Source organism: Nilaparvata lugens, chromosome 12 (assembly GCF_014356525.2).
Source record: "Nilaparvata lugens isolate BPH chromosome 12, ASM1435652v1, whole genome shotgun sequence".
In the NCBI taxonomy this organism is placed as follows: Eukaryota; Metazoa; Arthropoda; class Insecta; order Hemiptera; family Delphacidae; genus Nilaparvata; species Nilaparvata lugens.
In genome coordinates this window covers 1,141,254-1,166,727 of record NC_052515.1, presented here as the reverse complement: position 1 = coordinate 1,166,727, position 25,474 = coordinate 1,141,254, and the positions used below count along the sequence as shown (strand labels likewise).

Here is a 25,474-nt window from a genome sequence, read left to right as displayed (position 1 = left end):
TTCCGGTATATCACACGCTCTTGCTTTAAGGCTTTGGAAGGGGCTTCTGAATTTCACTCTACTATGAAATTTGATTGAGTTACATTTTGTATTTTTGTGATTGAGAATTGTATGATTTTGTATGACTGACCCAAATCTATTGTACAAAGTGTTGAGTGACAATGAAGGAATTCAATTCAATTAAGTGTTCATAAAAAAATTAATCATTCAAAATAATTCGGATATTATAGTATTTATCAATCTACAATGATGAATTTAATCAAGTTCTCATTCAAATAAACAGTAAAAACAATTCAGATATTATTGCATTTATTCATGTTTGAACACTTGTCAAATGTAAGAAATATTCTGATTTCCATGGCTGTTTGGATTCTTCTTGTTGCATTTGACGTTTTGCAGTTTAGCTCTGAGAAAAACAACACCAGATGGATTGACTTTGATATTGATGGCTGTTTCCAGTCCAACCACGGGAAAACCAATGTCGTTGGGCTCGTACAGGTCCTGAAAAAAAAATAGAAAATTTAATGAATTTATTCCTGCTTTCATTGCCGGAGAGAAAGTTTCGGATGTTCTGTCTCGTGAAATAGAATGAATTTGAAAAATAAAAACATTTTATTGCCAAGAAACAAACAAGTCATAAGCAATGTCAAATAAATAGCACAGAGTGGTTATATTATCATAAAATAAAACAACAAACAATACTCAATTCAAAAAGAATTAACTCCATAACATGGGAAACGTCCTCCAATTAGCTAAATTCTTCATCCAATTAATATATCAGAGAGAATCAGAGAAGGAGAGTATGGATTTCAAGAACAAAGTTGAAAAGACATTTGATTCCAATGATCCCGTACTCTTTTCAATTATTTCTTAATTGATTCTGTGTAGATTATTCTTTGATTTTATCATGACACTATTCAAATCGTATGAATTCAATGATAAATAAAGACCTACTATAAGTAAGGAGGGGAAGGACAAATAAGTAAGCAGGGTGCGGATATCAAGAACGAGTTGAAAATAAAATCAATTTCAATGATCCCGTACCGTACTCTTTTCAATAATATCTTAATTGATTCCGTGTGAATTATTCTTTTATTTTATCTTGACACTATTTTTATATTGTATGAATGCAATGATGAATGAAGTAGGTACTATCTTATTTGAAAACATTTCAAGTTCTCTTAAGACAATCTGTTGAGAAACTCCATAACATGTTTCAACTTTTAAGTTTATATGTTTCAAGATATTATGACTTCTAAAGGTGCTTACAGATATACACGCCACAAACACGTTCCAATCATAAACGTTGGAGCACGTTGAATATAGGGACATAGAAGCTGCTACGGGAACGCGGAGTTAGAAGAGTCCGCATCTCAAATGCTCATAGCATTTCCAATTCCGTGTTCCCACGCCAGCTGTATATTATGTACGCTATAACAACCCCATAACATGAAAAACAATACAAGCTCTTTTGTGAATTGTTTATTCAATAATATTTTTATTTATCAAGTGTATATTATTACACTTATATTGGAAGGCATAACAGGCTTATGCTTATGCCCAGAACTGTCTCTTTTTAAGACTGTGCAAAGGCTAAAAATAAGCTTTCTACTTGTGATATTTTTCAAAGTTTTTCGATTTAAAAATCATCAAGCTATCAAAATGAAAAAGTTTTCTCAGGAAAATTATTTCTGATTATCTTTATTATCTTTTTGAGATATGAGCGCCCAAAGATTACATTTTTGGGACAGAACATTTCAAATTCGGTAAGAGATAAATCCATGAGACTTAGAGGATAGATTCTTCATGGTATTGTTGATCTAGTAAAACAAAAATTTTCTGAAAATATCAATTTTTAAGATACCTAGTTATTCAATTTACTAAGAATAACTTTCAGTTGAGTTATTTTTGGTTATTTCTGGAAAATTGAATAACTTTTTCAAAAATTGATATTTTCAGAAAACTTTTGTTTTACTAGATCAACAATACCATGAAGAATCTATTCTCTAAATCTCATGGATTTATATCCTACCGAATTTGAAATGTTCTGTCCCAAAAATTCAAAATTCAGGCGCTCATATCTCAAAAAGTAATGATAGGAAAAAAATGTTTTCCTGGGAAAACTTCTTCATTCTGATAGCTTGATGATATACAAATCAAAAAACTTTGAAAAATATCACGAGCAGAAAGTTTATTTTTAGCCTTTGCACAGCCTTAAATGTATACTACAGTCCAAATCAAAATCTAGGTTTAGCTACAATCACTCAATTATAAAATCTACAACTGTGTTCTCCTGTTGAAGCAAAAATAACTCAACTTGAGTAATTCCATATAATATATTAATAATTATTATAAAATAATGAATATTGTAAAATACTTCAACTTGCTTGTACATACCTATAAACTTGAATGTTGATAGGAAATGACATTGGGTGATAGGGCGAGGCAGAACATCCGAAAGGATCTCTCTGCCAATGAAAGCCATATCAATAAATAAATAAACTTGCCTGTATCAAATATCCTTTGGGTGAGTAGAGTCCCAAATCTTCTAGGGTGGCACTGAAGGCATATGGCACACCATCTGTACGGAAACTGATGAACGCCAAGGCATAAGAATAATAGTTACCGTCCACCGGTGTAATCGGTTTGGCCCAAACTTCTACTGAATTCTCCTGTTGAATTAAATTTATTTATTCGTAGACCATATATACAATGTAGGTAAAAAACAACAGACATTCATCAAAATTTTTTTCAACCTTAATTCAAAATAGATAGTCCAGAGGTTATCTAAAGTTTATGATTTGATTTACCCACAAATATCTTTGGATATTTGAAGAATTGGAAATATCTTTATTCATGCAATGTACAGGGGCATGAGAACAATGTAATTTGTGAACATAAATGAATAAATAGAAATAAATTAAATGAAAATAGAATATATGTAAACTCTCAAATTTTGTGAGGTGTACAAGGACACTGTCGCCGAATATTCCTGAGCGTGAGCCATAACTGAATGTTTTATATATTATTTCAATTAAAAACATTTCATTCACGTGGGTTACTTTTTAAATTGATAAAACAATATAAAAATCTTGAAGCACCCTTTATTATTTTTTAAAAAGCTTTAAAATAGTTCAACAACTAGTTTCGGTGATCACCATCGTCAGGTTCTAAAATAAAATCAATAAAGAGTGCTTCAAGATTTTTATATTGTTTTATTAATTTTATTTACTATTTCAATTGTATTCATGTAGGCATCATTGTTATTCTTTCTTCCCATGTAGTGAGTCTTCTTCTTGATCAATTTCTTGAACAGTATTGTTGCAGACAAGAAACAACTCATAATATTATTTTTCGAATTTAAACGTCAAAAATTAAATTATATCAGGAAATTCATCCACACTTCTGCTGTGTTCTCTCTTGTTGCTAACAACTTATATTATTTCTCTAATTTCATTGTCAACAAATAATCATAATAATTATATTCTGCCATGCTACCAATTTTTCCTAAATCGGTTGGATAGCATTTCACACCTATTAACCTAAGGATAGTTGTCGGCTCCAATGTAATAGATTATTGATAAACTATGAATGGATCTATCGCCTATGAATGAGAAATCCAGTTTTCAGAGCAAATGAACTTATAATCTTCAGAAGAATTTTGGCAATATACTACACAAATACACAAAGAACAGTATCTTACAAGCCTCAGCATCTAAAGTCACTACGAGCTAAGTACTTATCCAGTTTATATAGTTGAAAAACAGTGGCTATTGGCTTGTATACACAATAAACAATATACAGACAAAATAGAACACTATAAGCTGTTTAAAACTCAATTTAAAACATTAATAAATTCACTTAAACAGAAAAATATTCAGAGAGCACAAATTACAACACACATAGCCAGCCATAAGTTTCAGAGAGAAGAAGGAACAGGAAAAGCCTAGCTACCAGGAACAGAGCAAAGCTTCTTCAGTGTTGATGTTACGGACACGTCACCAAAAAAATTATAAATTACAAGTTTAGAATTCACATTTTATATTTGTTCTCAATAAAACTTTATTCTGAAACTATTATTTTAAATTTTTATATATCATCTCTATTTAAATAATCCATTTATCTATTAATTCTGTCAACTCAGCCTCGGTGACACCATGGAACAATGCAACACAATCATTTACGATAAATTCTCAGTCAAAAAGTTGTCCATAATCGATGACTCTGATATTTACTATAAAGTTTTATAGATCTCGAATTGAAGATTCGATTCCAATCGAGAAAAAAATGTAATATTACAATTCATGGCATTATTACAAAATTTATTTACACTTTTGCTGTGTTCTGTTGTGCACTTAAAATATTTCTTAAATTTAATTGTCGACAAAGTATATCATTCACCAAATGGAATTTTTCTCATCATCATTATAAAATATCGGGGCAACGAGCTTCGCTCGTTATTTTTATTTATTAATAAACAGAACACAATTCTCTAAAATGATCGTGTTTATATTTTACAGCTGGCTATACGGCAGCTTATGAATTTCGAGGATGCGATATTTTGATTTTCCACAGAATCACTCGCTCACTTTTTACTATCCACAGACGACGAAAGTCTCAGCTGTTCCAGTCAAGGATGAATTATCCTTTTAATGTCGTTCAGCGAGTTTTTCCAAGGATGAGACCTGGTGCAATCGAATTTTTATATAATAAATCTACTTTGTTCCAAAATTTCGTGAAAATCGTTAGAGCCGTTTTCGAGATCCGTTGAACATAAATAACCAGATATAAAAATATGAACAGACATACAGGAATTGCTCGCTTAATATAATAGGTTATACCAGCATGAACATAATCGTCACTTTTAACAATTATCATACATTGAAACCTGAATCAATAAGAGCTGATTCCTACATATTATAGTATTGCTGAACTTGACCGATACAGTGAGAATATAATTCCTATAAGTTCTAATGGAACTATTCATACTCGCTTGGCAGGACTGAGTGAGAATATTACCATTACAACTCATAGGAATTATATTCTCACTTTACCAGACACGTTCTCTGAAACTGATATGTGGGAAACCGCCTTCATACTATATAGGCTACCTAGTAATAAATGCCTACATTCTCAGCTTGAATAATTCATATTCTACATTGGAAATAATCTTTACTACTGTGAATGATTTACTTGAAATAAAATGATAAATTCTCATATGCATGAATAATCAATGGTTCTTCCTATTTAGTACTTTACACATAAATAAATAATATATTTTATAAAGTACCGTGCAATAATAATTGTAGATATATAGAATCAATTTGAGAAGGCTCATTAATCTTATACAATAATATCAATGATGTATTAAGCCTTCATCGATTCAAGAAATACTTGAAGAGAAATTGCAAACTTACCGTTCCCTGGCATCTCATTATGCCATTGGCTGATAATTGATTCCATAGAAACCCAGCGTTTATGGATGGCAAAAACGCAGGTTGGCAACTCTATGGCAGAAATAAGTAAGTTTTAAGGCTGTGCAAAGGCTAACAAAAACTTTCTACTCGTGATATCTTTCTAAGTTTTTCGATCCGTATATCAACAAGCAATCAAAATGAAAAAGTTTTGTCAGGAATTTTTTTTGTTCGATCATTACTTTTTGAGGTATGAGCGCCTGAAGTTTAAATTTTTGGAACAGAACATTTCAAATTCGGTAAGATATAAATCCATGAAATTCAGAGGATGGATTCTTCATGTTATTGTTTATCTAGTAGAACCAAAATTTTCTGAAAATATCAATTTTTGAAAAAGTTATTCAATTTACCAAAAATAACTCAACTAAAAGTTATTTTTGGTCATTTTTAGTAAATTGAATAAATATCTCAAAAAATGATAATTTCCAAAAAAAATTGTTTTACTAGATCAACAATACCATGAAAAATCTATCCTCTAAATCTCATGGATTTATATCTAACCGAATTTGAATTTTCTGTCCCAAAAATTTAAACTTGAGGCGCTCATATCTCAAAAATTAATGGATCAGAAAAAAATGTTTTCCTGAGACAAATTTTTCATTTTAGTAGCTTGATAGTATACAAATCGAAATATTACCAGTAGGAAGTTTTTTTTAGCCTTTGAACAGCCTTACTAGGTTCATCAAAGTAAACCACGTTTTAATAAACACAGGAATAAGTTTCGCTATTTTCAATATTTTTTTATTATAATATTGTAGGCTACTCTTCCTTTTCAAATTTGTTCGCAGAGAAGTATCTGTCTGTATACAGTCCTCTACACAATTCAATTGAACAAAATAGTTTATAAATAAATATTAGATTTACTCAAAGTAGGTAGATTTAAGAGTTTATATATTCAACAGTTAGATAAAACTCTTTTAAACAATTGATAATTCTATTTTGTAAATATTATGTGATAGTATGTATGAATTTGTACAAAAAACAAAAAATGTGTATTTGTATATATAATATGATGACATTCATCAATGTTGTTTTCCATCACGAACACACTCATTGAATCACTTTTTTTTATTAAATAGAACAACTAGCAGTCGAAGTTCTTTAATAAATGAATCTATTCACTTACTGTTACAACGAGATCTTTCGTCAAATGAAAACCATGAAGATATCGTTATCATAAATAATAAATGACTAAAAATTCAATATTTTTAGGAGTAAATTTAATATTTCTCCCCTAACATTTTTTAGGTTTGACGGAAATACCACGACGATACTATGACTATCCAGATACCTTATGAAACTAAGTGAATAAATTCATTTATTGAAGAAATTCGACTGCTAGTTGTTCTATTTAATAACAAAAATGTGATTTAATATGCGCTCATATTTTTAAAATTCAATCTAATTACGTTAAAGAAAAGCTCAGTACCTTATATATCCTGCGTCCCTGTACCCCCAGAGCATCCTGATTGACAGCTATGATGGCCTCGTTTTGCAGAATCTCTTTGAACTCTTTCTTGACATTTGCCAGATCGACTGACATCATAAGGGGTGCGGCCAGGATGGCCCACATCGCCATTTGCAATTTGCTCTGGTCAAAACTCAGACCGAAATTGCCTATGATCAACTGCAATAATAGAAAAAGGACAATTTTTATAATGGAAATAATATAAACATAACCTAAATAATATTTGGATGATTTGAAACAAAATTAAGAAATAGAAGAAGTTTTGGGCAATAACCTGTTTTTTCCTGACTATTTTATCGTTTGTTCCATCAAATATGATAAATATAACAATATTTTCATTCATGTAGCCTACAGTGCTATTTTGTTTTTTTGCCATTATGGGTCTCATAAGACTAGTAGGAATTGTCATATTATATTAATAAAGGTAGACTACATGCAAAATACAAAATACTCGTAATAGTACATAAATTACCCTACAACAATTTGAAAAAAACAAACAAATTGTCGATTTGAAATAAACAATTTCAATTATTATGATTGCAGCAAACGAAGGTTGACTGGGAATATGAGAAGATTAGAAATACATTAATATTTTACAAATAACACTTGTGTTTCACTGTATTCAAATAATTTTTCAAACATTATTCAATATTAATAACATTCATACAATATAATGAACTGTTTAGTGATATTCATGCTATATAATGTCAGAACCTGATCAACATAATATTATAGATTGCTATCCTTGTCTGTCATTGGACAAATGAGACAGTTCTATCCTTTTCTAACTCTGCATATCTGCCAAATCAATTTTAGGCTATGAAGAAATATAATGAATTACCGGTACCAGGGCTTTGTTGTATGATAAAATACAAGATAGAATAGTACTTACGGTACCAACTCCAATAGCCATATTAGTCGATTATACATACTAGTATTATTAGTTTAGTTAATATTTCATGATCAATTAGATTGAAATTAAATACGATCAAGTCAATTGAATTTATGATGCAACAGGGTCCCGGAATGTTTAATTCAATTATTATGAAAATTCATTATTAGGCTGAATCATAAAATAAATATTTTCTTGGTGGATATAGCCTAATATATTTGAGATAAAATCAATAATAATTAGCAAGAATCAACAATATAACTGATAATTTTTAAAACAAATATTATTGCACAAGTGTGGCTATCAGAAAAATCTGGTGTGGTACACTCACACAACTTTCCTTGCTCATTGAACTGGGAGCCTCATTCTTAAACGACAATAATTTAGAGAAATAACATAATGACGATTGGCGGCAACATAATTATTTGAAACTACGATCAGACTACTGTTATGTGTGTATACAATTGTTTTCAGAGTACTTTTTCCTTTGTGTAAATTGTGAAATCCGATGATTTTTTAAAAGTCGTCAAAACAGCTGTTCTACAGATGAAATATCTCGACTATGTGTTATATTTATAGACTGCTCTACCTACCTACCTCATGCACGAGAAGGAGGTTACAAAGTCCATTTCTCAAGGATGGGGTGGACTCCCCATTAGTTTCCCAGAAAGGAGACTCATGCCAGTTGATGGAGCTGATAAATAACTATACAGAGTATGAATTTGAAATAAATCAGTCGAGAAATTTTTGAGAAAATCGTGAAAAACATGGTTTTTCAGTAATTATCCGCCATTTTTCTTGAGAATATTACGCAGCTCCTGCTATATTCCTAGAAATGAGACAATGTCAGTTGATAGGGCTTCTGAATAGCTATCCATGGTATAAGTTTGAAGAAAATCGTTAGAGCCGTTTTTGAGAAAATCGTGAAAAACATAGTTTTTTAGTAATTTTCTGTCATTATTTCCGCCATCTTGAATTCAATTTTATTGAATTTCTTATTGTCGGGTCCTCATGGTATAAGGACCTTAAGTTTAAAATTTCAAGTCAATATGTTAATTAGGAATGGAGTTATCGTGTTCACAGACATACACACACACACACACACCAACACCCAAAAATCATGTTTTTGGACTCAGGGGACCTTGAAACGTATAGAAAACTTGAAATTGGGGTACCTTAATTTTTTTTGGAAAGCAATACTTTCCTTACCTATGCTAGTAGGGCAAGGAAAGTAAAAATTGTATATTTAATGAAACACTAGAATATTGTCTAAAAATGTCAGACTGAAGATGACACCATAAATGTTGAAACATTATGTAACTTCTCAATAAATTTGAGATATATTTAGACCATATTCTAGTGTTTCATTATGGATAAATGTCACTATATCTCACTAAAAACAGTAGCTGAAGTCATCAATTGTATATTATTTTTCGCTAACTATAGGTAGCCTATATTCATTGTAAAGAGGGGTTTGATCGTCTTGGTTTGGTAACGGTACCTGCACTGTTTATTTTCCAGAGCTCATACTGTACATCAAAGAAGTTATTCATTTATATGATGCGTTGAGTTTGAATCAGTTTAGAGTTTGATTGTTATGGAGTTTGATTGATATGGAGTTTGAACCATGAGTTTGATTGTTATAGAACAAGAAATAGGAGTGTTTTGGGCTTCATCAGGTTTAAATGAAAAAAAAAAAACTAAGAAATTGTCAAAAAACCACAGATTTATTGCTACTTGGAGAGACTAAACTAAAAGATAAACTGGTTTATTAGAGGTTGACAATGGTGTAATAACCGAAACCGGTCTTTCTAAAGCTGCGTTTACACCAAAGTTAATAACAAAATGTTATTGTACTAATTCTTATAGATTCTATTAGATTGAACATAACTTATCATACACATGATGAACATATGTGTTTGTCAAGTTCCGTTCAATCTAATAGAATCTATAAGGATTAGGTTAATAACATGTTGTTAATAACAATTTTGGTGTAAACCCAGCTTATGTATCAATAGATCTGTGGTTTTTTGACAATTACTTAGTCTTTTTCATTTAATATGAATAATTACCACAATATCAACTTCTCAACTACACAAAAAGTTAATCAGGTTTAATTACACCAGGACTCAAAAAACGTTTCTCTATACATCGATAGAATTATTTAATTTTGTACCTCCTTCTATCAGGAACCTGGTCTTTTCAAGATTTAAAAATAAATTGAAGGTAATATTATCAAAGAATTGTATTTATATTATGGTTGATTTTTCCAAATTAATCTTGAAATGAAATAATAACTTTATTATTATTATATTGAGATTTGAGAAAGGATGAGTACTATACATTATCTACTGGATGTAGAATCCTATTAAGCGAGCAATTTCTATATATATTTATATGGTTGTGTGGTTATCTGGTTGTATGGGTATATATTTATGTTCAACGTATCTCGAAAACGGCTCCAACGATATTCACGAAATTTGAAACATGGTGGGTTTATTATATAAGAACTCAATTGCACTAGGTCTCATCCTTGAGAAAACTCGCTTAACGACATTAAAAGGATATAAATTCATCCTTGGCTGAAACAGCTGTGGATATTAAAAAAGTAAGTGAGCGAGTGAGTATGTGAAAAATCAAATTATTGCATCCCCGAAATTCATAAGTTGACATATAGCCAGCTGTGAAATATAAACACGATCATCTTAGAGAATTGTGTTCTGTTTGTCAATAAATAAAAATAACGAGCAAAGCCACTACCTCCGTAAACAAAGCCGTAGTGCATTTGTGAGACGTCAGCACACGTAGGGCTCCTACACCAATGAAAACACTAGCTGATGTAGATCAGCTGAAGTCAACGGATTTTTATTGGTGTAGAAGCCCTACCTGTGCTAACGTCACACGAATGCACTACGGCTTTGTTTACGGAAGGTAGTGGCAAAGCTCGGTGCCCCAATATTTATTTATTATTTATCTATTGACAATGTGATAATCCATTGTGACTTATAGTGATAGTTCTATTTGTTGTATTCATTCAATACCCTACGCATTTATTCTGCTGTGTGTCTACTTTTGCTGTTTTCATTTGCCATTTTGACGTTGTAGTGCATTTTTTTATGTTTTCTTCTGCTACTGCAATGAAGCTTTCATTCATTTATTTTATTTATATTCTAATATTTACCATATCTGGATCATTCCAGTGTCCGGGACCAGCGAATTTAGCATAGATGTCTTGCTTCTCTCCATAGTGTTTGATTATTGACTTTATGCTATGAAACGAATCCTGGACGTCTTCATAGTTCCGCCAAAGGTTGCAAGTCTCCATTACGGAGGTGTAGTTTGGCTGAGGAACCAATAGATAATGAATAATAGATAATCAATAATCAAACATTATATAAGATTACTAGTTCCTTTGAAATATTTAAAAAAATAAACTTATGTAAGTATTTCCTATTAAATGAAAAAGACTAAGAAATGGTCAAAAACCATGGATTTATTGATACTTAGAAAGACCGTTTTCGGTTATCACACCATTGTCAATCTCTGATAACCAGTTTATCAGTTCATCAACAGTTTATCAGTTCATCAGAAATTGACAATGGTGTAATAACCCAAACCGGTCTTTCTAAGTATCAATAAATCTATGGTTTTTTGACAATTTCTTAGTCTTTTACATTTAGTATGAATAATTACCACAATATCAACTTCTCAACTACACAAAAAGTGAATATTTCCTTAGTGATAATAATGTGAAATATTTCTTCCATGTTTGGATTTGAAGCATCTAAATTCAAAAATCTACTTTGTGAATATAATTGAGGACTGAACATTTTATGAAGTGAACAACTACAAGACTTAACCTACTTCGGACTATGTGTAACCTTATATAAATTTGGGAGAGGAATAGCACAAAGTTACCTTATTTTTTCTCTCACTATCATTTTGATGATGTACTTATTGTATGAATCAATAAAGAATTGCCCTTCTTTTTTCACTTTTTTTGAGTTGAGAAGTTGATAATGTGGTAATCATTCATATTGAATAAAAATACTAAGAAATTGTCAAAAAAACACAGATTTATTGATACTTAAAAAGACCGGTTTTGGTTGTATCAATAAATCTGTGTTTTTTGATAAACTATCAGAGATTGACAATAGTGTAATAACCGAAACCGGTCTTCAATAAAAGCACCTATCAATAAATCTGTGGTTTTTGACAATTTATTATCGGTTGTATCAATAAATCTGTGGCTTTTGATAAACTATCAGAGATTATCAGAGATTGACAATAGTGTAATAACCGAAACCGGTCTTTCTAAGTACCTATCAATAAACCTGTGGTTATTGACAATTTATTAGTATTTTATTTAATAAAATAAAGAATTGTATTGTATTGCATAAAAACCACTTAAGATGACAACACTTTAGTAGGCTACCTATACACTATTATTTTTTTAATACGTCCTTGAGATTGAAACTTGGGCAAAACATGGCGGCATTGTATTAAGAATAAAAAGAAGTATGAAATAAGGTTTCTTCAATCTCCAATTTATTTGCTTTGTCTCCGGTTTCTAGTACACTTATTAAATCTCATATGAGATATGATGATCTCATAATCTAAGGGCCCATTAAACCTATCATAGTTTTAATATGGATTTGATTGATGAGTGTCCTCGATTTGATTAGACTTAAAAGTCTTAAGTGTCCTTAAATCCAATAGATAAGCCCAAGTCCCTAATCAAATAAACAGCAATGAAACTAGTGAAAAAATTGCCATGTAGCTATATCTCATTACAAAATTTCTTATCTTTTATCAGTATCTCTTTTTTACAATTTATTATTTATAATAAACTGTTTTGTTATTACACTTTTACAACAGACGGCTACTTAGTGGAGTGTAAGTTAAATGCACAATTTTTTATAATTTATATCAACAGTTCAAGTAGGATGAAGACAAAGAAATAAATTATTATTTCATTGTTTGGTTTCTCCCGTTATAAATAAGAGTTTAAGAGATATGATACTTTTGATAAATTTTGGGAGTGGAACAGTTTTTGGGATAGGCCTGTTGCTCTTGCTTAGTTGCCGACCCATTGTATTAATGAATTAATAAAATAATTAATAAAAGTGAAAAGAGTAAGAAGTAAGATTCAATATTCAAGATGTGAATATCTCCTATTTTTCCTATTTTAGTTATAATAATGTGAAATATTTCTTCTATGTTTAGTTTTGAAGCATCTAAATTTGAAAATCTACTCTGTGAAAATACTTAAGTAATGAAAATTTTGTGAATATTGAAGAACTACCTACAAGACTTAACCTATTTCGGACTATCCTATTATATTATGCAAGCAATTTCTGTATTTATTATATCTGGTTATTTATTCTCAACGGATCTCGAAAACGGCTCTAACGATTTTCACGAAATTTGGAACATATAGTAGGTTTATGATATAAAAATTCGATTGCACTAGGTCTCATCCTTGGGAAAACTCGCTGAACGACATTAAAAGGATTATTCATCCTTGGCTGAAACAGCTGAGACTTTTGTCGTCTGTGGAAAGTAAAAAAGTGAGTAAGCAAGTGAGTCTGTGGAATATCAAAATATCGCATCCCCGAAATTCATAAGCTGACGTAAGCTGTAAAATATATAAACACGATCATTTTTGTGAATTGTGTTCTGTTTATCAATAAATAAAAATAACGAGCGAAGCTCGGTGCCCCGATTTTGTTATCTAAAATTGGGAGAGGAATAGCACAAGGTTACTTTATTTTTCCTCTCGCTATCATTTTGATGATGTACTTATTGTAAAAAAGAATAAATAAAGAATAATATTTCTTCACAGATAAATAAATGAATAAAGATTCATTTTTATTGGCCATCAGGCTACAATAAGAATAATAGGCAAGTCATTTATACGTACATTTTAAAAGTAAACACTATACTTTACCCCTATATATTCTAGAGACTTGAATATAAGTGAAAATGTTTGAAAAGTTTTTCACTTACCGCTATCCCTTCCTCCTCTTGATAAGCGGGCCAACTGCAAGAATAAGCAATCGGACGGCCAGAATAGTTCAGATAACGGCCAAATTCTATGTATCCTGTGGATTGGACCAGAAATCGGTTCAAAATCATTAGAAAGTGTTGTGAGCAGACACAATAAAGCAACGATGTCAACCAATGTTCTTTTAAAAATACTTATAAAAAGAGTTTAAAAACATTGCTTTGCATCATTCATCATCGAGAAATACAACTTAATTACCAATGCAATAATGTTGTTAATAATGTTGAAAAGGTTATTTTGAATATATAGAAGAGACGTACAGTAAATTGATACAATATTATATAAATGATAGCCTAAACATCTTTTACATCTTACCAGGGATCTACAGTTAGAATTAATTACATTTATTACCAGCAATTTCTTGGGAAGATCTGTTTCCTTATTTGTTTTCTTTGTTGGCTTAATTGAGTTGCATTTCTATAATGAAGTTTATATTCTCCAATATTATAATCATTTCCAGTGTTTAAACTTCTCCTGTACTATTCTTTCATTTGTAGCATGTACCGTAATGGTTTTTATTAGTGCGTTCAGGTACCGTACCGTGTATAATATTATCCTCATGAGATTTTAGCTTGTGCATGGGTAATATTGTAATATTAAAAATAACGACTAATAGTCAGATATTATTCGTTTGTCACAGTGAGTGATTAATTCATTTATTGTAAAAAATCTGACTGCTAGTCGTTATTTCTAATAGCAAAAAGTGATAAAATAATAAGCAGTTCGTGATGGAAAACAACATTGAAGAATATTGTAATACCCTAGTTGTATTAGAGAAGCAAATATTGAAAGAAACCTTTGAATTCTCCCATATATGCTTCTTGGAAATGTATAAATGAATTAATCAACTCCTTGAAATATTTATTCGTATATTAGTGTTTGAATTGATAATAAATATATTATTTATGTGTTGATAATTGTACCGTAGTTAATCTTTTGACAGCTCATATCTGCTTACAGAAATTTTCTTTGTATATATTATTATCATACAGTAAAGATACCGTACAGAACTATATGATCTTGTAGTAATTATGTGTCTATATTATAATAATTATAATGCTTGTTAATTTAATACCGTCAATGTTCTTTAAAATTCTCTCTACCGTATCTATTTTTCATTTTCATTGATGAATTAATAGTATTCAATCAGGTGGATCATATTTTTTCCAAAACATTAAACAATTTGAACCTACACATATATATGAACAAAAACATTTCTTTTGGCTTCATATTGTATAAAAGTGAAGAGACATTTTGGTAGCTATCAATACGGTATATTAAAGACTTTCTCTGAATGTTTTAGCGATTATTATTCCACTTCATGAAACATAAAATTAGGGTAACCAACTAACTATAGCTTATCAATTTTTTTACCAAAATACACTCATAACATAATGTTTTCACAGAGAATTTAAACATATTCTGATTATGAAGGAATAATGATAATTGTGATAAATTATCGATAGCCTGGAATAATGTTTTGGTAATTTGAATTTTTGAATATAATTTTGAATACCTCTTGAACAGTTCTGTTTACTTGGAAAGAAAGTGGATACCATTGATTTTTATTTACGGGATTGTTCACACACTGGCTGCATTCAGTTGAATACTCCCAAAAGAACCATGTTAACCTTCATGTATAACACCTCAAAAAAGTTACATGGATATAACAGTGGGGTCCAGTGGACCCCATTTTTTAAATTGAATATTTTTCAGTTTTTTCTTATTTTTTGAAAATTATACTCATTAGGATCGATATAAATGTTCTATTTGAGCTATTTTACCAGGTTTAAACACAAAAACTTTTATTTCAATTAGCTTAAAAAAATTGTTATTTAATTTTCTGTCATTTTCAAAATTCAATTACTAATTACCACATTTCCAACATACAATACTGAATAATCAATCAAACCATACATTTTCTTGAAGGAGAATAGTCATAGGCTACTTTAATATTCTAGGGAAAAAAGTCACATAACTTTATTGGTTTTCCTTACACTACCTCTTGATTATCGTCAATTCCATGATATGAAAACACGCAAAAAACAAAAAGAGATTGCATAAAACATATACTATTCAATTTTGTCCTGGATTATCTTCAACAAACTCCTTGCAAATGAGTTTGCAAATGCTCTATGTTCTTCACGCAATGGCTTTCCACAGTTTGAGCACCTATTTTTTGTTTTTCGGTCCTTTGCACGCTGGAAAAAGACTAACTTAGATATAACACTGGGGTCTGATGAACCCCAAACACAATTGAATTGTTTACTGCTTCACTATCTGGAGTCGACTGGTCATTTTTGACGTTGCAACGTATTGACAGGACTGCCAACTGAATTTACATGAAGCAAAAATATCCTCTCTATACTTGTTACTGAGATATCACAAGAAGAAATATCAGTGGGGTACGCTGGACCCCAGTGTTATATTTGAAGGTTAATATAGAATCATTTTCAGTATTCTGATTTCCAATGAATGTCTGCATTTAAATTTACACTATGAACAGAGATATTGTAAAATTTCTCCTTATTAAGGTGAAATAAAAAACATTGTGGTGGAACTGTGATATTAGTGGAACTGACAATATCGTTCTTATTTCACCTTGATGCCTGTATTGCTAGACAGGAAGAGAATAGATTCTACTGGTTCTTATGGAAGTGTTCACACAGACAGTCATGTGTGTGATCATTCCCATAGGAGTCATGCTGATTCAAAATAATTTTCTAGAATAGAAAACTGTTGGTTCTTATTGGAAAGTTTACACAGGCAGGCATGTGTGAACACTTCCATATAAGATCCAAGCTGTTTTTATATTTGCCATGATCCATACAAGCGGGATCACTGTTACATCCGTCTATTTTGACATAATCAACTTCTGTTTTACTAGACAGAAAGATAATAGAAAACCATTGGTTCTTATGGTAGTATTCACACTGGTAGAATACAGACTGTGTGAACACTCCCATAAGAGTCAAGCTGTTTTATACTTGCCATGATCCATACAGGCGGGGTCACAGTTACATCCGTCTATTTTGACATAATCAACTTCTGTTTTACTAGACAGAAAGATAATAGAAAACCATTGGTTCTTATTAGAGTGTTCACACAGGCAGACTGACATGTGTGAACACTCCCATAAAATCCAAGCTGTTGTCCGTGATCCATACAGGCGGGGTCACAGTTACATCCGTCTATTTTGACATAATCAACTTCTGTTTTACTAGACAGAAAGATAATAGAAAACCATTGGTTCTTATTGGAGTGTTCACACAGGCAGACTGACATGTGTGAACACTCCCATAAGAGTTAAGCTGTTTTATACTTGCCATGATCCATACAGGCGGGGTCACTGTTACATCCGTCTATTTTGACATAATCATCTTCTGTTCTACTAGACAGAAAGATAATAGAAAACCATTGGTTCTTATTGGAGTGTTCACACAGGCAGACTGGCATGTGTGAGCACTTCCATAAGAGTCAAGCTGTTTTATACTTGCCGTGGTCCATACAAGCTGGGTCACTGTTACATCCGTCTATTTTGACATAATCAACTTCTGTTTTACTAGACAGAAAGACAATAGAAAACCATTGGTTCTTATGGTAGTATTCACACAGGCAGACTGGCATGTGTGAACACTCCCATAAGAGTTAAGCTGTTTTATACTTGCCATGATCCATACAGGCGGGGTCACTATTACATCCGTCTATTTTGACATAATCAACTTCCCACTCTGCGAAAGTCTTTGCATCTTTAGCAATATTCCCTATCATTCCCGGGTAGCCAGCACATGTTTCCGTGCCGTAGTCCTCGTAAATTCCCAGCTTCAAACCTTTTTGATGCATCTGCAATAAAGAGATAGAAGAATATTAAGCATTGCTGTACAGAATGAGATAGAAACACAATATTTATTCATTCAATTTTACTATTGAATAATACACATATATTTTTAATCGTATGATAACAGTTATCATACTATTACTATAAACTAGTAGTTCTGTGAACAGTAGACCTCACGCAGTATCCTCATCCACAAGTACCTGATTGAAACTGTAGACCTTATGGAAATACAGCAATAGACTGGCTTCTCCACACATCTGTGTAATCACTTGTCAGCTGATTTATGATGAATAATTCTATAGTCTGATTTTCACTCTAATATTGACGTATGAAGGAGGCTCCCTTTTCCTTTTATATTATCCTTGAAATGCAAAATTTCCAAAAACCTTGTATATAATACGTCGACGCGCAATTTAAAAGGGAACATACCTGTCAAATTTCATGAAAATCTATTACCGCGTTTCTCCTTAAATGCGCAACATATAAACATATAAACATTTAAACAAGAGAAATGCAAAACCGTCGACTTGAATCTTAGACCTCACTTCGCTCGGTCAACTAGTACGGTACTATAAATGATAGTTACTATCTCACAATTATTAATAATACACAAATCATTCAAATGTGTTGACCCTGTTGAAGTGGAGACACTTTGTTTCAAAGTAAATATTAATTCATCAAAGTTTACAAAAGACTATACAGGCAACGCTTGAAACAGTCTTCATTGATATCAACAATTCAAATCTAACTTATTGTGATGAATAAATTTAGTTGAAGTTAATTAGATAAAGAATACAAAATAAGATAGAGTAGAAATAATATTTTACAGTAAGAATAAACTAACTAGCTATAGAGTGAATCTGTGTCAGATAAGAAGTAATATGAGATGATACCGTATTGTAATAGTAAATTCATACAAATATAAAGGACAATAGAATCATGGAAGTGGAAATTAGGAGAAAGTAAAGGAATATATTGTGTATTTTGTTAATAAAAATATGATTGTAATAATAATTTACATAATTTTTAATTCTCTATAAATCAAGAAGATTGAAGACCAAGGTTTGGTGCTTATCCTGTTTAGTTCAAAATAAATGTTAATACGGTACACTTACTTTTTAGGGTCAGAAATATGTAGAATGCATCTCACTCCTGGGAAGGAGCTTCATCAGCCTGTCTCAGACATCTATCAGAAACTTTCAGACATCTATCAGACAACTTTCAGACATTTATCAGACAACATTAAGACATCTAACAGACATCAGACAGGCTGATAATCACCTCCTCATGAGTTAAATGAATTTCACATTTCTCAACCAAAAAAGTTAATGCTTTGAATATTTTTGTTTGGAACAAAGTGTGTCTCAGCTTCAATATAGTTATTATAGAGTGTTTTGTCGTGAAAATAAACATTAATCCTAGATATATGTTGTGATCATACTGGAAATTTGTTATATTGATACAAAACTACGGTCTTGGATTTCAAATTAATTCAAGATTTATAAATCTAATATCATAGATGTATTAATTTTGATGATAATAATTTTAGATGTACGGTATTTATGAAATATTCCTGGTAAATCATAATAGTGTATTATTCTTTATGTGCTATTTTGTATAACGTACAACCTTCATCATTGTAAATCATTTAATCATTTACTTAAAGTATTTTGAACTGTTAGTGACAACCATACAGAATTTATCATTTGAACATTTATTCAAACTATTTAAACTCTTAATTGAAAGTAAACTTGCAATCCCAATTCGCACTTTCGAATTTCTATTTTCCAAGTACCGTAAAATAATAAATTATTATTTTCTTATAGGTAACTTCAACTTTTTTCAATAATGATTTATTTTGACACTTGAAGTGACGTTATAGTCTAAACATGTCGTCGTGCTCTACAAATAAATCGTTAATCTAATAAAAGTGTAGTCTTCTAGTGTTGAATCAAAAATTGAAATATACACATAATAAAATAAGGTAAGATTTATTTGTCATAACAATTCACAATAGCCTAATATTATTATTTGTTGAAAAAATATAAAACTCACAAAGTCTGCCAAACTTTTGATGCCATTTGGAAAGCGGTCAGGATCGGCCTGCAATTTTCCATCCTTGTCTCTCTCTTTGGCCAGCCAGCAGTCGTCTATTATTATGTATTGATAGCCTTTTGCATGGTAGCCTTCACTGATGAGCAGTTCTCCCATCTTACGATACAGTTTCTCGCTAAACAATATATGAAATTTCAACTAAATTAAAACAATATTCGACCACATACAGCAACTTATAGTTTGTATTAAATAAGAGCAATAAATGAATAAGAATAAATATAATTAAGGTAAAATCAAATCGATTTTGTTAGTTCCACATAATTTATTTGAGCCAAACTAAAGTTTCAATGCACTCGAGGTATCATCATCAGAGGTATTTTCATTTGGAGCAGAAAGAATTTAATTTTCGAATTAGAAATAGAAATAAAATTTCGAATAGAATTGCTTGAAACTTTTTGTCCCTAACGATAAGTGGGTGGTGCAAGCGAGAAAGTTGCTCAGAAATAATTTGATTGTATGGGAAGAAATGTTGAGGTATTTCTCCATAATTATGCTGCATGTAACAAAAGCTGCAAATTATTCGCAAGGGAATATTTCGCAACGCATTAGTTTGCACCAGCACATACACCGCAATGGTATTAAATTTCCGCAAGGCAAGTTCTGCGAATTGAATTCGCACCGCAACAAAACTTTTGCGTTGGTGTTCGCCTTGTATTATTGAAAGAATGGTGAATTGATACTGTCAATACCACTACCTATATTTAATTAAAATAAATTTGAATTACAGAACCAGGTTTTATGACAACACCTGTTACATCTTCAACAGAGGAATCTGCTCTAAAATAATTGAAATTATTTTACCAATTATTGCCAAAAGTCGTCGTTCATTGGAATTAGAGTAGGCTATAGGCCTACAGAATAAAAATAGGACTTGTCTAATTTCTTGTTTTTGAAATGTCATTAGGAAGCCAAATTAATTTTTTTCCAATTACTTGATAATCACTTCATATAGCCGAAACATGTTGTGAGTAGAAAATTTTAAAAAGGTTAGATTTAGATTTTTATTTTTATTTATATTTAAGAGTAGCCCTAATAAAAAAAGATAATTCTCCTCATATTATTATATTTTGTTGTTTTTCTCCCAATATGTTATTTGTTTATTTTCTCCCAATTTGTTATTCAAATAATAATGCGAATACATTCAATGAGATTTTTTGATTATATTTATAACCATGCCATATTAGTTACCCCACTTTTTTTAAACTTTATAAATAAACCTAACAATTCTACAAAATCTGTTGTTTAAGATAATTTATTATCAAATTTAATAAAACTAGAATTTCAATGAACTCACCTTATGCATTCATCAGGATATGTGGTACAATCTATATTGCACCTATACCTTTGCCAAGAAAGCCATCCCATTGGGGGCGTCAAAGCCAATCCATTACTTAGACACATTCCATCTTTAAAACTCGAAGCAAGCAGGAACAGATTTATAACAATTTGAAATCTTTCAAGATTCATTAAGATTGGGCAAATCTAGTACATTCTTCAAATACCACTCGGATTATTCCATTGTAAAGCACAATCTATTGAACAATTTAAAGGTTGACATGACTAACGTACCTAGGTAAACAAATAACCTCTGATGTTTAAATATTATACTTTCACTAACTTTTCCACAAGTGATGAAAATTTTGACGTTATTTTGATATGTTGTTTTCCTTCTATTTTATATAGATTATAAATGATAAAATTGGGGTGAATCTCTTCAGTAACCTATGGAAATTTGATGATTTAAAAGTGTGGCATCTTTGAATATTTTCAAAGACCTTCCATAATAATAAAAAAATTAAGAATTTGGAAACTTTCTTTGAACTGTCTTTTCTTAGCAGCTGACTCAATACGGTCAGTGCTAGTTTATATTATTCTAGCCGTTATTTGACTATGATAACATTGAAAAGGATGTTTTCTATATTCTATTAGCTTGATATTGGAATCAAGAAAGTATCACAGAGGAGAAAAGCATGGTTCTACCTTCTTTCTGTGGTAATTTTGCTTGGAACGCTCAAATACTATTAAATTTGTTTTTAAAAAGACAAGTACTCGTTGCACAAGAACCTACTAAATTTTAACAGTGATTAAAAATGCTTCATAAGAATTGATCAGTAAATTCTTTTTTTCAAAAAATCCTTCTCTGTTCACTTGTCGTGGCATTAAATAATCGTGATTAAAATTTAACAGACATCTGAGCCAATATACGGTATATTTCAGAACATTGACCGTTTACTCAAACATTCTGATAAGAGCAATAATAATATGTACCTAAGATAATGAGCAGTAGATTTTGAAAAGTTTAAGATATGATTCCGTCTATAGACTGAAGCCATCAAGTTTATGTAAAGTAACAGAGTATTTTTTGTTTAACCAATCTACAATGTTTAATAATCCATCAATTATTTTCCAGAGTATAGTAACTGGACTATTGAAATTGAATAAAATCGTTCAGTACCCTTCTTATAATGTTTCATTCATCTAGTTTTGCTCTATAAAAAAGGGAATACAACTGGACTATCTATTTAAATGATACTGTACTGCAGAATCCAATGTAAAATGACAATTTTAAACCTGAAACTGAATGAATTTATGTTGAACTAGCTTCCAAATAATCAAAATTAATTCCAGAATCGTTATCAACTGTTAAACGGTGCCTTATGTTGGGATTTCAAAGGAAATAGCAATATAGCTTCCATTATCTTATCGTGCTGAAAGGAAATGAGAAATGAGTTTCAAATCTCCGGTTTTATCCCGCCTCCAAAACTTGGTACCGTATGGTGGTGAAGCCTTGCGGTAGAAATGAGAACTAGAGACTCCCATCTGATTTCATGTTCATCATAGCTACAAAATGCAAAAGCAACACTTCAGTTGAGTTCAGCTTGCTTTCCGCAACTATTTTGTGTTGTGTCAAAGTTTTGACGCGTTTAAGGTTAACAATATGTCTTGAATTTAGTAAATTGTGTTTAAATTATAATGTGATAATTGTGTGACAGTGTTTATTGTTCGGCGTCATGTACAAGTATTTGTTTTGGATAACTTTGCTGACTTGGTGTTCAGGTGAGTTTTGTAATATTGAATCATCAGGTAGCCAAGCCTTACCTTGCTTGATTTTACCTGTTGAAGCATCCTTTTAAAATGTATTAGTAAGAATAAATTAAAATGTAATGAACTTGGTTTAAAAGGAGAGACAGAGCTCATTTAAATTAATTGAATTATCATAGAAGTGTCTCATGAGTCATGTCATTATTTTCACTTTTACATTAGAAGTAGAAGCTAACTTACTGTATTCAATTCTATTTCCCCAAACTCAATTTCTGTCTTTAAATATTTTGTTTATGTAAGTAAGAGGCCATAGTTCATTCGGCATTATAATTGCTGTAATACTGTAACAGTATTAATAGCTTATTGTTTTTAAGCTTCTTTTTTGGTAGTCAACTTACAGTATTTTATCGTATGGTACTTGTATAGTTTTCAGCCGTTATCAGTGGGCTCACAACCGTATTATTTCAGCCTGGACCATCAGTTTATAGAGTCTATACTAGTTTACGGGATTAATAACATTTTCAAAAACTTGTAGTCATAACAGGAATCGAACCCGGGACCTACTGGTTGATACGCAAGCTCTTATCCAATAGACTGCGGTTACTCCACATTACAGTATTTTCATTCTTGTTGATAGCGTTACCAGATTTATTTTAAATTTTAAATATTATTGATTGAAATCTTGGTCAAGGTCATGAATGCAATGAATGCATTCAGAAACAAACTGCCCCATATTTGTTTAGTTTAGTTGATGCTTCAATAGATTCAATTGACTAGGGAATTGTCAGATTATTGTTTGTTTAGTGTTTCTGTTGTCAAATTTTAATCTCAACATTTTTTCAGTGATTGTGAAATTCTAGAGGCTCACAGTACTACAATTATTATAGGCTAAATATAAAGACATTTTTAGTTTTTACAGACGTTACAAAATACCATTCGAAGTTTTTTTTTACAAATTTGTATTCAAAGGATGATTGACTGAGACCGTTCTTAATAATAGGTAGTTCAATTAAGCTATAGAAAATAGCCAGTAAGTTTATCCTTGTAATAATTTTAATATAAAAATACCTCAAGGGTAATTTCTATAATATTATTGAACATTCATGTAGTTGAATACTTTATTAATAATAGTTACCTTATTGAAATCAAATTTTCCCCACACAACTACCATAGAATCTCAGTTATCGATGTATAAATGAATTATTCATTATTTATTGATATCGTCATCATTTTGATGGATGTTAACAATAGCTTTTCATGAATACTAAATTTTGTAAATATTACATTTTACGATACACAATAATATAACATGTAGTGTATCCTGGTATATGAAATAAATATTTTATTTTATGATCAAATAAAAAGATTGCCGTGAAAATTTATTTCCATCTGTAGACTGGCTGGCCGCTATGGCTTCGTATAAAATTAGCGCTGATATCCATAGATTGTCAGTTTGGTGTAACGGTCAGCATTCTTGACTAACAATTAGGAGGTACCGGGTTCGATTCCCGGGATGGCAAATAATTTTTGGATAGTAGCTCTCATCAAATTTCATCTAGCTGTTAACCCTGTGTCAATATTTGCAGTAGCAGAAGTCTTCGGGGTGATTTACAGAATTTAATTTTGATTTTCGTTTAATAATAATTAATATATATTATTGTATAACCAGTGACTGCCTCTGAGATTGTTATAGACTATTGAGATAATTTTCTTCAAAACAAAAATTAGCAGCTCTAGATAGTTATTAATTCTAGCTGTTAACCATGTTGTCAATATTTGCAGTAGCAGAAGTCTACGGGGTGATTTACAGAATTCAATTTGGATTTTCGTTTAATAATAATTCATAAAATATTTGTATAACCAGTGACTGCCTCTGAGATTGTTATATCGCGATAATTTTCTTCAAAACAAATATTAACGGTTTCAGATATCAATACGAACTTGTTCATCATGATTGTTAAATATAGACTTATATCAGAGAAAACTTTTATAGATTATTTTATTACAAGCTTAAATGGGTGCTTCTATAGTGAAGTCCACGTTATAATGGCAGTGTTTGATTAGATTATGGTATTGCTATCCTTGTCTATCATTCAACAAAGCGGATAGCGCTATCTCTTTCTCGCTTTGCTCTGTGGCCAGATCGTCTTTCAACAATGTAGAATTAATAATTAATTATAAAATGATTTAATCTTAATTATGTTAAGACAGAGGTTCGGCAACGTTTTTCTCTTATCTTTCTCCACTGCCATTATCACGTGGACCTCACTATACAACATTTTTATTGTGTTCTACAAATTTCTTTATCATTCCAAATTATTGTGTTGCACAACTTGTTTTCCTTTTCTCACACTAAATAAAATTGAATGTTTCCTTATTTTTGTAAATTCCTGCAGTCTTCTTCCCGGACACGGTACAGTGCAGTTCAAAATTCATGGCAGTTAATGGAGGGAAATTCTATCAATCAGATTTATGACGTCATAGCCATGATTCATACAGTGAGATCCTCTTCAAACTGGCAGCTTTCCTCATTTAACAACAACATACCTTCTAATTCAAGCAATGCTGAACGGATTAA

At 31.0% G+C, this 25,474-nt stretch overlaps 2 protein-coding genes across 6 annotated transcripts in view; one reads left to right on the top strand and one right to left on the bottom strand.

The window, feature by feature from the left end:
- Positions 1–292: 292 nt before the first annotated feature.
- Positions 293–23,411, bottom strand: LOC111052906 (alpha-N-acetylgalactosaminidase). Of its 2 annotated transcripts, none has more exons than XM_039438614.1 (9): positions 23,295–23,411; positions 19,795–19,969; positions 17,570–17,744; positions 13,844–13,938; positions 11,016–11,177; positions 6,904–7,101; positions 5,418–5,507; positions 2,508–2,672; positions 293–501 (listed from the first exon to the last, which is right to left on the bottom strand). In XM_039438614.1, the coding sequence occupies exons 2-9, from the start codon at positions 19,948–19,950 to the stop codon at positions 331–333; spliced, it is 1,212 nt and encodes a 403-aa protein (XP_039294548.1). In that variant the 5' UTR covers positions 19,951–19,969; positions 23,295–23,411; the 3' UTR covers positions 293–330. The 2 variants fall into 2 exon arrangements, with proteins under 2 accessions (XP_039294548.1, XP_039294547.1); XM_039438613.1 differs by lacking the exon at positions 23,295–23,411 and adding an exon at positions 21,149–21,723.
- Positions 22,683–25,474, top strand: part of LOC111052905 (vascular endothelial growth factor receptor 1) — a 120,191-nt gene continuing 117,399 nt past the window's right edge. For 2 of the 4 annotated variants that reach the window (XM_039438604.1, XM_039438601.1), the window contains exon 1: positions 22,700–22,911. In XM_039438604.1, the coding sequence (XP_039294538.1) occupies positions 22,866–22,911 (46 nt within the window). In that variant the 5' untranslated portion in view covers positions 22,700–22,865. Of the gene's footprint in view, positions 22,912–25,474 lie in introns of all 4 variants that reach the window. The other 2 variants (XM_039438603.1, XM_039438602.1) reach the window with 2 other exon arrangements.